Source organism: Gymnogyps californianus, chromosome 3 (genome assembly GCF_018139145.2).
Source record: "Gymnogyps californianus isolate 813 chromosome 3, ASM1813914v2, whole genome shotgun sequence".
In the NCBI taxonomy this organism is placed as follows: domain Eukaryota; kingdom Metazoa; phylum Chordata; class Aves; order Accipitriformes; family Cathartidae; genus Gymnogyps; species Gymnogyps californianus.
The window spans coordinates 86743408-86758592 of NC_059473.1; the positions used below are offsets into that span (position 1 = coordinate 86743408).

At 39.5% G+C, this 15185-nt stretch overlaps 1 protein-coding gene across 1 annotated transcript in view; it reads left to right on the top strand.

Moving 5' to 3' along the window:
- Positions 1-15185, top strand: part of MDN1 (midasin AAA ATPase 1) — a 103884-nt gene that overhangs the window by 70517 nt on the left and 18182 nt on the right. Inside the window, exons 69-82 of the mRNA XM_050893729.1 lie at positions 575-699; positions 2390-2536; positions 4882-4991; positions 5424-5497; positions 5687-5882; positions 7004-7163; positions 7333-7479; positions 9392-9518; positions 10413-10518; positions 11532-11647; positions 12906-13385; positions 13940-14166; positions 14525-14671; positions 14899-15071. Of these exons, the coding sequence (XP_050749686.1) occupies positions 575-699; positions 2390-2536; positions 4882-4991; positions 5424-5497; positions 5687-5882; positions 7004-7163; positions 7333-7479; positions 9392-9518; positions 10413-10518; positions 11532-11647; positions 12906-13385; positions 13940-14166; positions 14525-14671; positions 14899-15071 (2335 nt within the window). The remainder of the gene's footprint in view (positions 1-574; positions 700-2389; positions 2537-4881; positions 4992-5423; positions 5498-5686; positions 5883-7003; positions 7164-7332; positions 7480-9391; positions 9519-10412; positions 10519-11531; positions 11648-12905; positions 13386-13939; positions 14167-14524; positions 14672-14898; positions 15072-15185) is intronic.

Here is a 15185-nt window from a genome sequence, read left to right on the forward strand (position 1 = left end):
CCCAGTAACAATGTGGGGGAAAAAACTCAAAGTAGCAGCTGTACTGGCTCAGAATGAGCATGTCCAGCCCATGGTGACCCTATGTATGTGGCTCAAGAGGAGTAGAAGCAGGGCAGATAACTACAGTACTTCATCCTAATATTGTCCCAGTGTTCTGTTTTCATCCTAGGGTTTACTGAGCCTGCAGTGTTTTGTCTATTTAACAACCCCCATTAAATTTTCCTTAAAAATTATTGTCCAGTCTCCTGTTAGGACCATGTAAAATTTTTATATCCACAGTATGCCATGATCAGGAATTCCACAAGTCTGCCTCAAGTTTTGTGAATAGAAACTGTTGACCCTGGCTCTGACTGGTTTTGTTTTACCGTCCCTAGTTCCTGCGTTTCTTCTCTCATATTTAATTGCGTAATTAATATTGTGTATATTAAGCATATGTGCATATTATTCCATCCTGTAAAATTTTCCTTTAGTTTAGTTGAAACAGAGAATAAAGTTTGTGTTGTTTTGGAGCCCAAACTACCCACAACATTTTTGCTTTTTTTTTTTCTTCTCTCCCTGTCCTTATTGTTTCCAGTTGCTGGTCAGTAAGTTTGGACAATATTATGAAGCAGCATGTAGAGAAATCCAGAAAGCACTGGTTCTCAATCTATCAGATGATTGAGAAGTATGTTCAAGAACAGACAGAGGCAAACACAGAAGGTAAGTGCGGTCCTTATATGAACGTGTGAGGCAGTTCTAGCAAGTACTAAGGATGCATAATTAAGGTCCTAAATGCTGGAGTTTGACAATGCACTTTCAGGTGTAGTTCTTGTACCTTTTGCCTTATAATAAATTCCATGACTGTATAGGGTCTTCCATACAGAGTGAACTTTGCTTGGTATTTATTTCTGGAACCACCTTTGTCTCTCTAACGTTATAGGTCGTGTAAAGAAAAGATGTCTGTAAAAAGTATCTAAAAAAGTAGAACTGTGGTAACTGTATGTCATGCACATATAAACATTTCAAACAGATTTGGAGGGTAGGACGCCTCCATCTGCAGCTGGAAAACGCACCTCATTTTTTTAACTGCACAAAGCATAATTCATATCCCAGCTGAACTGCTTTTAGCATTCTGTATAAAGCCTAAAGGATTCTTACAGTAAGTATGTTTTGGTACATAACATTCTTAGCAAATCTATCTGCAGGTGTTCACATTACGTAAAATAGGGGAAAGAATATAGCTCTCAGTCCCTTGCCTCCCCAAAATTTAATGAAATTGTAAAGATGAAATTAGCATCCTCTGGCATGAGGCAGGGTTCTTCCAATCTCATGTCTAATTAATGCACTTACTTGACGAGCTTCATATCCTTGGGTTATTTTACATCTCCAAGTGGACAGCATGTCGTCTTCCATAGTGTTGTGGTTTAACCCCAGCCGGCAACTAAGCACCACACAGCTGCTCACTCACTCCCCCCACCCAGTGGTATAACCCCAAACTCGTGGGTTGAGATAAAGACAGTTTAATAGGACAGAAAGGAAGGAAAATAATAATAATAATATGACAATACTAAAAGAATTAGAATATACAAAACAAGTGATGCACAATGCAGTTGTTCACCACTTACTGACTGATGCCCAGTTAGTTCCCCAGCAGCGATCCACCCCTCCCAGCCAACTCCCCACAGTTTATATACTGGGCATGACATCATATGGTATGGAATATTCCTTTGGCCAGTTTGGGTCAGCTGTCCTGGCTGTGTCCCCTCCCAGCTTCTTGTGCCCCTCCAGCCTTCTTGCTGGCTGGGCACGAGAAGCTGAAAAATCCTTGACTTAGTATGAACACTACTTAGCAACAACTGAAAACATCAGTGTGTTATCAACATTATTCTCCTACTAAATCCAAACCACAGCACTATACCAGCTACTAGGAAGAAAATGAACTCTATCCCAGCTGAAACCAGGACACATAGATACACTGTATTCTCTACCAGATTCTTCCAAGATCTATTTCTGTCTTGATGATTTTGAGGAGTTAAGGAACTGGCAGTGATTAATTTATAGTATGGCTCATCATGACCGAAAAAGCCATTCATTCATAGAGAATAGCAAGTATTCTTTAAATACTTGATGCACTCTGAAATTGGACATGTAGCTGGCCTCCTCGGTCGCTATCTTACTGCTGCCTCTCTTGTCCTGTCTCCTTTTTTCCAATGTGTTGTTTGTTGGTTTTACTTATTATTAAACTAGAATACTCCCCTCCTGCCCCTCCCCACCCCGTTTCCTAATAGAGACCTGATACTTAGTTGGAAGTTTACAAAGAGCAGACGACAGTTTTCATGTGAAGGGTTTTGGTTTTTTTTTTTTTTTCCCCCCTCTCCCTTTCCTTGTAAATTTCTGGTGCAATGTTCAGAAACTGAGCAAATGGATCTGAAAACGCTGGTCAGCACACTACAAGCTTTCATTGAAGGATCCACGCTGGGAGAGTTTCATGCACGACTTCAAGCGCTACTGGTTTTCCACTGCCATGTCTTGCTGATGCCTCAAGTAGCAGAAAAGGGTAAGTTGTTAGCGTTACATGCGTTGAGTCTTCTTTACAACAACCTGACCATGAAGTGTAGTGGGTTGACCCTGGCTGGACACCAGGTGCCCACCAAAGCTGCTCTACCACTCCCCTCCTCAGCTGGACAGGGGAGAGAAAATATAACGACAGGCTCATAGGTCAAGATAAGGGCAGGGAGATCACTCACCAATTACTGTCACGGGCAGAACAAACTGGACTTGTGGGAAAAAAAAAATAAATTTATTACTAGTCAAATCAGAGTAGGATAATGAAAAATAAAACCAAATCTTGAAAAAACACCTTCTCCCCATCCCTCCCGTCTTCCTGGGCTTAACTTTACTCCTGATTTCTCTACCTCCTTCTCCTCCAGCACTGCGGGGGGACGGGGAATGGGGGTTGCAGTCAGTTCATCACATGTTTCTGCTGCTCCTTCCTCGTCAGGGGGAGGACTCCTCACACTCTTCCCCTGCTGCAGCATGGGGTCCCTCCCATGGGAGACAGTTCTCCACAGACTTCTCCAACATGAGTCCTTCTCACGGGCTGCAGTTCTTCCCAAACTGCTCCAGTGTGGGTGCCTTCCACGGGGTGCAGTCCCTCAGGAACAGACTGCTCCAGCGTGGGTCCCCCATGGGATCACAAGTCCTGCCAGCAAACCTGCTCCAGCGCAGGCTCCGCTCTATCCGTGGGTCCACAGGTCCTGCCAGGAGCCTGCTCCAGCACAGGCTTCCCATGGGGTCACAGCCTCCTTTGGGTGCATCCACCTGCTCTGGCGTGGGGTCCTCCATGGGCTGCAGGTGGATATCTGCTCCACCGTTAACCTCCATGGGCTGCAGGGGGACAGCCTGCCTCACCATGGTCTTCACCACAGGCTGCAAGGGAATCTCTGCTCTGGTGCCTGGAGCAGCTCCTCCCCCTCCTTCTTCACTGACCTTGGGGTCTGCAGAGCTGTTGCTCTCACACCTTCTCACTCCTCTCTCTCTGGCTGCAACTGCTACTCCCCTGTAACTTCTTTTTCCTTTCTTAAATATGTTATCCCAGAGGCGCTACCACTGTTGCTGATTGGCTTGGCCTTGGCCAGCGGTGGGTCCAACTTGGATGTGGCTGGCATTGGCTCTATCAGACATAGGGGAAGCTTCTAGCAGCTTCTCACAGAAGCCACCCCTGTAGCCCCCCCCCTACCAAAACCTTGCCACGCAAACCAATACATTCCACCCCTCACCTCTGTGAATCACATATTTAAGAGTTATCATTAAAATCCACATTCATCACACAATCTTCACTCACATCAACAAAAAAGAATTCCCCACATCAAAATAACATCATCACAACAGTGAACGAAAGTGGACAATTTACGCACAATCCACCCCTCGTCCCTTCACCACAGTTACAACAACTGAAATTCCCCACAATCATTCTGCTTTCTAACATTGTTCAGTCCATGTTTTGATTGTTGCCTATCCCAATTACTATCCTTAACCTATAAGGATAAGGCGCCAAAAAGGCACCACGTTGGGCACCAAAAAGGACTGTGATGGCTTGACCCTGGCTGGATGCCACATGCCTATCAAAGCCACTCTTATCACTCCGCTCCTCAACTGGACATGGGAGAGAAAACATAATGAAAGGCTCGTGGGTTGAGATAAGGACGATTTAATAAAGCAAAAGCAAAGGTTGCACAAGAAAGCAAAGAAAAACAAAAGATGTGGTTCCCTACTTCCCATTAGCAGGCAATGTCCAGCTACTTCCCAGGAAGCAGGGCTTCAGCATGTGTAGCGGTTGCTCCGGAAGACAAACATAAATAACAAATGCCCCCCCTTCCTCCTTCTTCTCCTAGTTTTTATTGCTGAGCAGATGTCATATGGTATGGAATATCCTTTTGGTCAGTTTGGGTCAGCTGTCCTGGCTACGTGCCCTCCCAAGATCTTGCCCACCCCCAGCCTACTGATGAGGGGTGGATGTTGGAGAGACAGCCTTGATGCTGTGCGAGCACTGCTCAGCAGTAGCCAAAACACTGGTGTGTTATCAACACCTTTCTAGCTACCAGTACAGAGCACAGCACTATGAGGGCTGCCATGGGGAAAACTAACTCCATCTTGGCAAGACCTAATACATCAGGTATTCAGGACTTTCCAAACAGATCACTAAGCTCATAAATACAACACAAGCCTATGGTGCTGTTTTTTGTGTTTTCATGAAGAATACTGTTGGTCAGTTTACCCCATCTTTTGGTGTTGCTAAGCTTCATGATTACAAAAAAAAAAACAAACTGGTATGCATTTCCCCTCTTGATACTGAAGAATATCGTATTTTAAAAGAAGCTTGTTATTGTCTGTCCCTTCCAGACGTTCTATGCAGCATCCTGTGGAATCTATACAATTATTACAAGCAGTTTTCAGAGTGTGTTGAGGCCAGAATCACTGAACTTCGTCAACCTATAGAAAAGGAACTTAAGGTAAAAGGAAACTTCGATCAGACAATATATTGATCTAATCAAAGGAACAGTGGAGCAGATATTTGAATTTGTATATAATAGCTCTGTTGGCCACTGAAATCCCTACTACACATTTTCTTTGGCAAAAATTTATTTTTTGAGGTGGGGGGTTGGTTGAAGTCTTTAATGTTTGGTCAGTCCCATTTAGCCATGGAGATTTTTACCCAGTAGCGAAGCTCGTTTGGATTTCACATTTGGCTATGCAGCAGTTTTAGCGTAAACACATATATTAATAGAATAAGATGCCTATGCAATAATTTACTCACTAAGATGTCTTGCATTTTAAGACTGCCAGATCATCATAGCTGATCAGCTTTGAAGATCATCTTTTATATGCAAATACTTCATTGCATTTATATAAGTAATCCCATTGATTATTTATTTTCCTAATAGGAATTTGTGAAAATTTCAAAGTGGAATGACGTCAGCTTCTGGGCTATAAAACAATCAGTTGAAAAAATACGCAGGTAACTCAGAGCTTGGAATTAAGCTCTATATTTGAAACCTTCCTTCTAGATGATTTCTCTATGATGTTAAATTTGAATGTAAAAGTGTTTCTTCTGCTCATAACACAGCGGAAGCATTTATTTCTAGCAGCTGAGAGATTTCCAGGATTATAAAACCTAGTAACATTTTTGCTTTCCTTTGGTAATTAGGACCCTCTTTAAATTCATGAAGAAGTTTGAAGCTGTTCTGAATGAGCCATGTCGGCCTGCCTTGGTGGAAATTGGTAAGGAAGAGCAGCTGGACTGCTTGCAAAAGCAGGAAGAATTTGAGAACAAAGAGACCAAAGTTCAGAGGCTAAACAACACATTAAGAAAAATTCTGTCTGCTAGAACAGATGTTGCCAAGGTGACTGTATTCTTTATTCTAAGTGTGGGAAGGATATTTTCTCTCTTCTCATCTATGTGTTGCTTTTCACTGATTTGTGCAGAAAAATCTTATATAAGTGTCAAATTTGTTGAATATATCATCAACTTTTTGGTCTTACTTGTGTTATGAAACACTGCAGATGGGTGGGAATGCAGCATGGAAAGACAAGCATGTTCTGTATTGATTTGGCACAATATCTATGCTCTAATATAGAGATGACAGCAGTTACACATTTCATCTCCAAGTAGCTTGCATATTGTCAGCAGCAATTTGTTACTTCTCTACTAGTGCAGTAATGTGGACTGGGAGTTGAAATTATTATTACCCTTTTTTTCTAAACAAGGACCCAGACAAATGATCATGTAGCTGTAGGATTTGTGCATATATAAGTTCTGATTAAATATAAAATTACTTTGAGCTTGAATCCTGATAAGGGAACGCACTACATTGTCATACATTTGCTGTTGGCTGACAGCTTGTGTACTGCGAACATTTGCCTTGGACTAGCTGACATATGGTAAATCCTGTTCCACAGTGCCACAGTTTAGTGTGTCTCAATTAAGTTGTGCAGCTCAGAGAGGAAGTCAACTAATTTTCTTCCTGAAATAGATTCCTATTCACATCCATTAGTTTTTATTAATAAGATGCAAGGAGACAATCGTAACTCATCAGAATTTGGGGGTGAGTGTTAGCTCAGTTACTCTCAGCTTCCAAGGCTTTGTTCCATTTCTTCAGACCAGGAGAGTTGCTGATCTTGCTCTTGTCCTGTGACAATCAGGAGGGTAGAGTGAGGAGGCAGAAATCTGATGCAAATCTAATATGTTTGGTTGTGGGTTTGGTTTGTTGGTTGTGGTTTGTTCGTTTGTTTGCAAGCCTGTTACTGACAATCAACAGCGTTGTTGGTTTCACTTGTTGCAGTTTCATGTTGTCTTCAAGTGTTGGTGCTGAACTGTTCAAAGGATCATGTGGGCATGTTTTGGGGTTTCAGATGAATGCAGAATTTAGCCCTTGTTTTTACAGCGATTTACTTCTAATGGTCAAGTAAGACAGCTTTGAGTATGTGTGTATAATTGGACTGTTTCTTTCATTTTTTTTCTCAGAGGGCACTCCCAGAAGAATGTCAGGATGGCATTACATTTCATACAGAATCTCTTCAGTATCGTCTGCCTAAGCTTACTAAAAAAATGAAGAAAATGTGTACAACAATTACAGAACATAATTCATTCTTAAGTCTGGTGGAAAATCTTGACCAATTCACAGGTTAAGTATTCTTGTGATTTCCATACCATAATTGACCTCTGTAACATAAATGGAACAAATCAGGAAAAAGCGTAGATATATAATTCCCTTCCCAGACTATCTTCCCATGGCTGCTTTGTGTACATTAAATTTTCACATCTCTTACCTTTCCCTGCTGTCTTCTGTACAGGTGGTATCATTGTTTCTGTAATTGAACTGCAAAATTTAACATTTGATCAGACAGCAGATAAGGAGAAGCAGAAATCAGAGGCAAAGCATATTCAGATGCAGAAGCAACGGGCTTTGTCAGATCTCTTTAAAAGCCTTGCTAAAACAGGTGAGCTTTGAATAAAAAGGTGCTTGGTTTAAAAGTACAAAGTTCTTAAGCATTTTACCATTTTTGCCAATACATCTAAACCCACCATAATACTATGTTCTTGAAGTCATTGAGCCACTAATACGTGGAAGCATTTAAGTCTCTTTCTCTTCATCTGTTGAGTATGAGGCCTGGTGTGTTAGCCCTTTCAAATACCTTCTATTCTTGTTACATTCCATTAGATGTACAACAGTAGCTTTTCTGAAGCAGAAATCTGCTTTATCTGCAGTCAGAAGTCACTGCCCAGCTTTTAGAAACAAGAGGGAAGCTCATTATCTTGTATCCATTCTCTGATCCAGAACTGAAATTAAGTTAGCTCGTTTGAATGAGAGCCCACCTCTCGATTGACAGACTGGCAGAGATCAGATTGGCAGAGGTGTGGTTGAGCCATGGAGACTGAATGGTCTATTGATGGCAATCATTGGAGGCACCCTGTTCAGCAGCCCAGTCTCCATTGTTCCGCTTGCTAGTCTTAAGGTAAAGGACCTACACAGACTATTAATTGTTGCCTTTTCCTTTGGTGTTATGTTAAATTATTCATCAGCTGTTCTTAGTCACTCAGCAGTTTAGAAGCCAGCAGAAGTAAGCAGTCTTGTTAAACAAACAGCAGTCTGACATCATTCTGCTAAGTCATAGCCAGAAGTAGAAATTAATGTAACTTAGCCAATTTTTTTTTCTTCTTTTTTGAAGGGAGTTTAGTGTTTTGGTGCTTCTCTTGGAAGCCATAGCTTCTGGCCTGCAGTGATCCTAAGAACATCAAAAAAAAAAAAGATTTCTGTTCCTCATGGTTGTAGAAAGCAGCTTAGAAACATGAAGTGAAGGGTTCAAAGAAGGCATAGTTTTGATAACAAACTAACTCAAAATGTCACAGCACTTGGAAAATAAATGAAAACAAAACCATCCTAAATGCATTCTGGGAGGCAGGAGGAGGCTTCAGTTGTAGTTTTGAGTGTTTGTAGTTTATGCTGCTTACATTGTTGATGTGTGTACTGAGTAAACAGTTCCTAGAAGATTAAGGTCCTTTTTTATTTAGATGACTGAAACACAGGTGAATCTTAGTGGGAGGTTTCCAGCACATACACTTTTCCTGTGTTTGGCATTTTTTGCACCCACTGGTGCCGAAGGGATATCTGCCATTGCTGCGCTGTGAAGTTTGTGCTGGAGGAATGGCATATTGTGGTGACTTAATTAACACATAGGATTTGAATTCTTTACTGGGCTCTGTCTTTGATTTCAGGTGACACCTTTACCTTCCTCATTCTTCAGCCTTTTCATGTCTTAAAAATGAGATGATGATCCCTAACTCAGCTTTCTTGAAGGACCAGGAGAAGTGAAAAGTGTTGCTCTTAAGACTTGTTCTCCATTTTGTTTGGAAGAATGGCAACGTAACCTAGATAGCTAATGAGTATTCATTATAGGCTCTGCTTATCTTCAGGATACTTTGAAAGGAGTGTTTTAATTGGCTTGAGAGAAATGAGCATGTTAAATCCAGTTTTAAAAATAGCTAAAATAATAGCCTTAAGACTGAGTTTTAAAAGTATATAGCTGTAACCTTCTCAGGCTGTAGCCTGCCTTACAGGTTCAAGGCTTTTTGTTTTTTCTCTTGGCCACCACCACCAACCTCCTTTATACACACAGGTCTATGTCTTATTTCAGCTGTGTTTTTCACCTATGTTCAGATGAAGATAGCTAAGCTATAATGTGTTCTTACATTACAAAAATTGCAGTATGTTCAAAGACTTGTCAAAATCAGACAGCATCAGGAAAAAAACTACATCAGAAGGTTTTATATCTTAATACCAACTGTATGAGTGACATTTTTCATATAAAAGAATGAGAGCATAAAAGGATGTGTGTTCAAATTTCATTCCAGGTTTGTCATACCGGAAAGGTCTTTCTTGGTCCCGTTCAAAAGACTATCATGAAATACTCTACCTACATCCACTGGACTTGCGTAGTGCATTAGGTGTAGTAAATTGTACACATGAACTGGATGCCACGTATGTACACAGTATTTCTAACCCTTAGATTGTATGAATTGCAGCTATAATGTATAGAGTTTATTGTATGTGGATTTAGACTGGAATTTCTGGAATGTAATTCACTTAGGATTTTAGACAGTCCTTTCTCTTCCCCCCATTACTTCTCAGTTTGAAAATCCTGTACATACTGTACTGGCACGTACAACTGAGGGTTTTTTTAATTTACACTTTTGATAACTCTACCCTTGGTTTCATTGTTATTGTGAATTAGATTTCAATTAACCCTCCACCGCCCAGCTTTGCCTGGGACGCTTTGCTAGCATCATATTAGAATGTAGACTGCTAATGATTTTATTAAAGATGAGTTGTAATTTACAGGGTTTACTTAATTGTTTTGTCTTCATTGACTAATGGGATATTTCAGGAGAAAATACACAGACTTCAAAGTGGGCATTTCTGGAGAAACCTGCCTAGAGGAAGGATGTTCTTTTAGATGTTTCTCTGTTTTTCCGGCAGCAAGTGATTTTTGTCATTGAGACATGCTGGTTACTGTCCTCCTCAGGTGTAAGGATTTAGTTTATAGTATCTTTCATCAAGGCCAAAATAAAGCCTTCCCTATCAAGCTGGATTTAGCTGCATGAAAAAAAAATATCACTAAGTGTTAAATGATATTCAAAGATATAGATTTTGCTGCTATTGCTTAGGGTTTCCTTAGGGTTTATTTTAAAAATTAAATGTTTTCTTAAGACTAGAATAATTGTGGAGAAAATGAAGAATTACAAGATCAATGCATTTGCAAAATAACAAATTGTAAGCAAATTTGTTAGGCTGAAGAGCTGACCTGGTGGTTCCAGTGTGCTGAGGTACGGAAATTATATACCTTTCTAATATCAGACTTTTTTGTGCTGTCAGGTTGCTGACAGAGATTTCTTGTGCCTGGGATGGATGCCAGAAGTACTTCTATCGGTCACTTGCACGCCACTCTAGACTTCAGACAGCATTATTAGCCCCTGCCAAGGTAAAACGCTGAAGTAAAAATAGAAATCCTACTTCTGTTAACTTTATTTTACCAGCTTGGACTGAAATTTTCTAGTAGTAAAAAGGTGATGTGAGATCATGCTATGTTCTGTAATATGATACAAAATATGATATTTTGGGGCCAATCATTAAATGCAGCATGTTAAAAGCTGTTGTTTTATGACTGAACAATATCAGTTGAGTGAACTAAGTTAATAATCTGTTGAACGTACAGTATCTTTCATCCCAACAGATCCCAAATTGCTACTTTTCGTGCATGAAGGAAACTCCCAAAGTGCTGAATCAAAGCTTGTTAGGAAAACAAAACGAGGATTAGTTGTTGCTCATGAAAAAAACAGTTGAGGTTTATAATTGGACATAGCTGGAGCCTGTGTCTAACACAAAAAGTGCCGATATATTTCTTTGCTTAAAAATTGGTCTAAAATCAGTAGAAGGAACAAATGAGTTCTGCCAAATCAGTACTGCTTTTCCAGTATACCAGGAAAAAGGGATCTCTTCCAGATGCTGCTCTTCTCGCTATGCTTCACCCCTTGTTTTACAACGTGATCTTGTCAAATGTCACAGCTGGCAGTGGCATAAATAATGGAACATAGCTGAGATCAGTTTTGCTCTGTGTTGTGAACGTTTATTTTAAGCTTTAAAATGGGATCCTTTCTTATGAAAGGAGTGAAAGTAAATCTGGTAAAATGAATTGTGGAAGTAGTTTGGAACTAAATTCCTGATAAGAATTGCTGCAGTGGAGTGCAGTTTAATATGACTGTTGTTGCAGAAGCTACTGGAAAATCAAATTTGTATGCAGGATATACGGAAGATACAGAAAAATGAAGATGGGGAAACTGTAATAACTATAATTTTTGTCTGCATTTTAAGACTTGTTCAATTAAACCATAACCTTTCAGCCTGCCCAGTGAAATGAAACGGATGCACAGAGAATGTTGTCTGCTTATTCATCTAACTGTTCCCTCCCACTTTTTCTGTATCTGTTTTCTTTAGGATATTGGACTAGGCAGCATTGAACGATGCAAAGGATTCACTGCACACCTCATGCAGATGCTTGTCAGACAGAGACGATCTCTTACTGCATTGACAGAACAGTGGATCTTACTGAGGTATTTTGCATTTTCCAACATTTAAATGTTGGCAAGGAGTTTGACAGTAAGCAATTCAGTTCAAGAAAAATGGAAAATAAGGTAGAAGAAAATAAAATTCTTCCCCCTACTTCCCTATTTCTCTCCTCCCCTCAATTAAGCCTAGATAGAAAAGATTTTTTTAAAAAAAGCAGGGGGAGGCAAAAAAAAAAAGAGGTTAGGTATTGTTTATCCTGTCATTGCAGCCAATATTTTGGAATCAAAATAATTTGGGAAAAACAAGTTAGGCATACATGAAGACCATGAAATAATTACTGTCATTAATTACAAAGTTGAACCTATAGATAGTTAAATCTCTCTCATTTGGTATTGGCCTAAGTTAATTTTGGCTATGTTCAAGTTGTTGGTTTGATTTGGAGCAAATAAATGATCTGGATGGCACTTTGAGCCAATATGAAGAAACCTCAACAGCTTACAAAGAAAAATTCTAGAAAGGTGGGAGACACTAGATCTTGTGTGAAAACTAAAAGGAAAAGTGTACAGGAAATCTTTCTCACTTGATGTGATTTTTCACTCCATTGTTTGACTCATCAGTTTCACTGCAAACTCCATTGTTCTTCTGCATATTTGTGCTCATCACTACTGTAATCCATAAAACTTTTTGAAGTTGGGTCAGGAGCTATTTCCTTTGTACAGGGAAGGAAATCTAGACTGGCGATTAGTGGTGCAAAATTTGTTAACCCGAGGAAACTTGGAAAAACAAACCGCAACAAAACGAACAAAAGCCCAAAACAAAACCCCCCAACTTTATGGTTGCAGGAACAGTAAAACTTCTAAGACACTCATCTGCATTGCTGTGACTTTCATTGTGAATCAGATTAATCATTTGTTATGAGCTGACTATTACGCAGCACTTCAGAGAATGAAGGTGTGTTAGAATCTAATTTGCTTTTATAATGGAGGAAAATGATTAATATTTGAGTATCAGGCCAGGAGTTTAAGGACTGTTTGAAAACACAGTGTAGATTCTGAGAAATCTCACAAAGCTCTGTTTTCAGGACAACTCAAACATATGCAATGGAGAGAAAAATTCAGTAATTAAGCAAAACTTTTTTTAAAAAAAAGACTGTCATTTTAGTTTTTCCAGAAAAAGTTTGACTTCCACTGAGTTCATATTATCTAGAGCTTTTATGAACTTAGTCTAAAGGTTGAGGTTTTCAAAGGGAAGTATAACATAAAACTTGGTGATTGTAACTTTTCCTTCTTTCTTCTTAACCAGGAACCTCCTGAGTTGTATACAAGAGATAGATTCTAGGTTGACTGCTGACAGAGAATATAATGTAGCATTTCCTCCTCAAGACAGTATTCAATGCTGGACTGACAGACTGCAGCAACTTTCCATGCAGTGCGTGATGGTTCTCGAGGAGCTCTCTTGGTTTATACAATGCTGCCCAAAAGAAGAGTTAACAAAGTGCAGTGACAATGAAAGGACAGATGTCAAAACAAACATTTGTCAGAGTTCAGGACCTGAAATGGGAAATGTTTTTACGGGAATACCTGACCTAATTCCCTCAGAGCTAAAATACCTGACTCCAGTAACAATTGAGCAACTGCCTCCTGGATGCAGGATGCGAAATAAGGATCAGTTATGGCTGCAGGTAGCTACACAATTGACTGCGATGCTGGCAAATGTGAAGGCAATGAAAGCAGAAGTGGACAAAATAAGACAACAGTCTTGTGAGACCTTGTTTTATTCCTGGTGAGTTCTACATGTGCATAAAATTGAATCTCTGTATGTTCATATAAGATGTCATCTTGAAAATGTTTGCCTATGCATATCTTGAAAAGTGTGTTCAGGTGCTCTTGAAGCTTGTTTTTGTTTGTTTTTCTGGCAAAATGCGGCGCCTGGCTTTTTAAACAAATGTATGTGTCTTCTCCCGCTCCCCTGACAAGTCAGAAAAAAAGTGGTTCATCTCAGCTTCTTAGTTTGTCTTTGGTCTCCTGGGATTTCATCCCATAGCTCATTAGTTAGTTTATGAGGTGAATTTCAAATGTAAATTTAATGAAGAAATTTTTATTTTAAAAGAGCTCTGTAGCCTATTTAGTAACAACAACAACAATATATATGCCTCTCATTTTCTATCTGCTTCAGTGTGAATATAAGTGGCACATCTGCTTGTTGTCAAACTTCTTATTAAATAAGTTCAAGATGGAGAATCAGCTGCCTTCCCCTCATCCCTGCCCCAAGAAAAGGTTTAATCTTAAATGGAAATGTTCATGCTTCTTTCAGTATTATGATATTCCTTGTTGCAGGAGAGATTTTGAAGTTTGCACGTCAGCTATGAATTGTTTGCTGGAAGTCTCAGCTCAGTTACAAGGCATAGAGTCCCTATTTCTTCTAAATGGGGAAGGCAGGCAAGCTGCAAATCAGATGGCCCTTATCAAGAGCCTCAGGTATATACAAGAAGAAGTTAATAATACATCTGCAGACTTCATAGCCTGGAGAACACAGCTTCTTGCTTCCATGTCAAATTGCAGTGGTAAGGACAATTCTTCTCTGCCCATTTTGTAATTTAGATAAAGATACAAGAATTCATTAGGTTGGTTATTGCAGAAGATGGCTCTATGTTCATTTGGATATCCAGAAACACTTGATGAAATTCAAACTTGCAAAATTTAGTCCAGACTTAAGTTGTGCAGTAGTAATGTTTTTTTCCCCTTAGTCACTTGATGACAGATCTTACACCATAGTTGTAGATCAGGATTAGCAAGGAGATTTTAGTAGAACTATGTGGTAAAAATTGCATAGTGCTTATCATACTCCTTGCATAGGGGAAGCATAGTAACCTGTAATTTAATGTGTTTCTATGTAAAACTGCTTGTATTATGGTTCAAAAGGAAATCAACGGTCAGATGAAGAGTTTGTGGAGCACTTCTCAGCAAAAGTGGAAACTGTTATCCGTGTTGTTCTGTATGCAATCCAGTGTTTGGTCGAGAGAAAACAGGAAGAAGGAAAAGAGGAAGAAAAATCTCCAGAGGAAAATGGTAAGCTTGTTAATTTATGTAAGGGGGAGGAGGAGAGTTTAAACTATGCAAACCTAAAAATTCCTTAAACTATGTGTCTAGCAGAGGTACCAATACATAAAGAAATTGCCATTTTAATAGAAGTTGTCTGTTTAAACAGATAGGATGGATATTTCTAGATTGCTTGCTGTAACATTTTTAGAATGTCTGACTTGATTTCCATGGTTTTTTATGTATTTCAGACAAAGAGGATGCAGCCTCATTTGACGTCATTAAAGCAGGACATATAACTAAGCTTTTGGATGAAGATCTTTCTGCTGATTTGGATTCTTTGCATGTGCAGAAAGCAATTTTAGCAGTTTCAGAACTCCTGGAGAACCTGAAATCTTATGGGGAAGATTACACTTCAGATAAACATAAGGTAAAATTGTTCTTCTCAAGAGTTTTTTGCTTAGGGGTCTCAAAAGATTTGGAATTGTGAACTTTGGTGGTTAAACGTGCATTGCTTCTTATTGTCCAATACCTTAGAACTAGA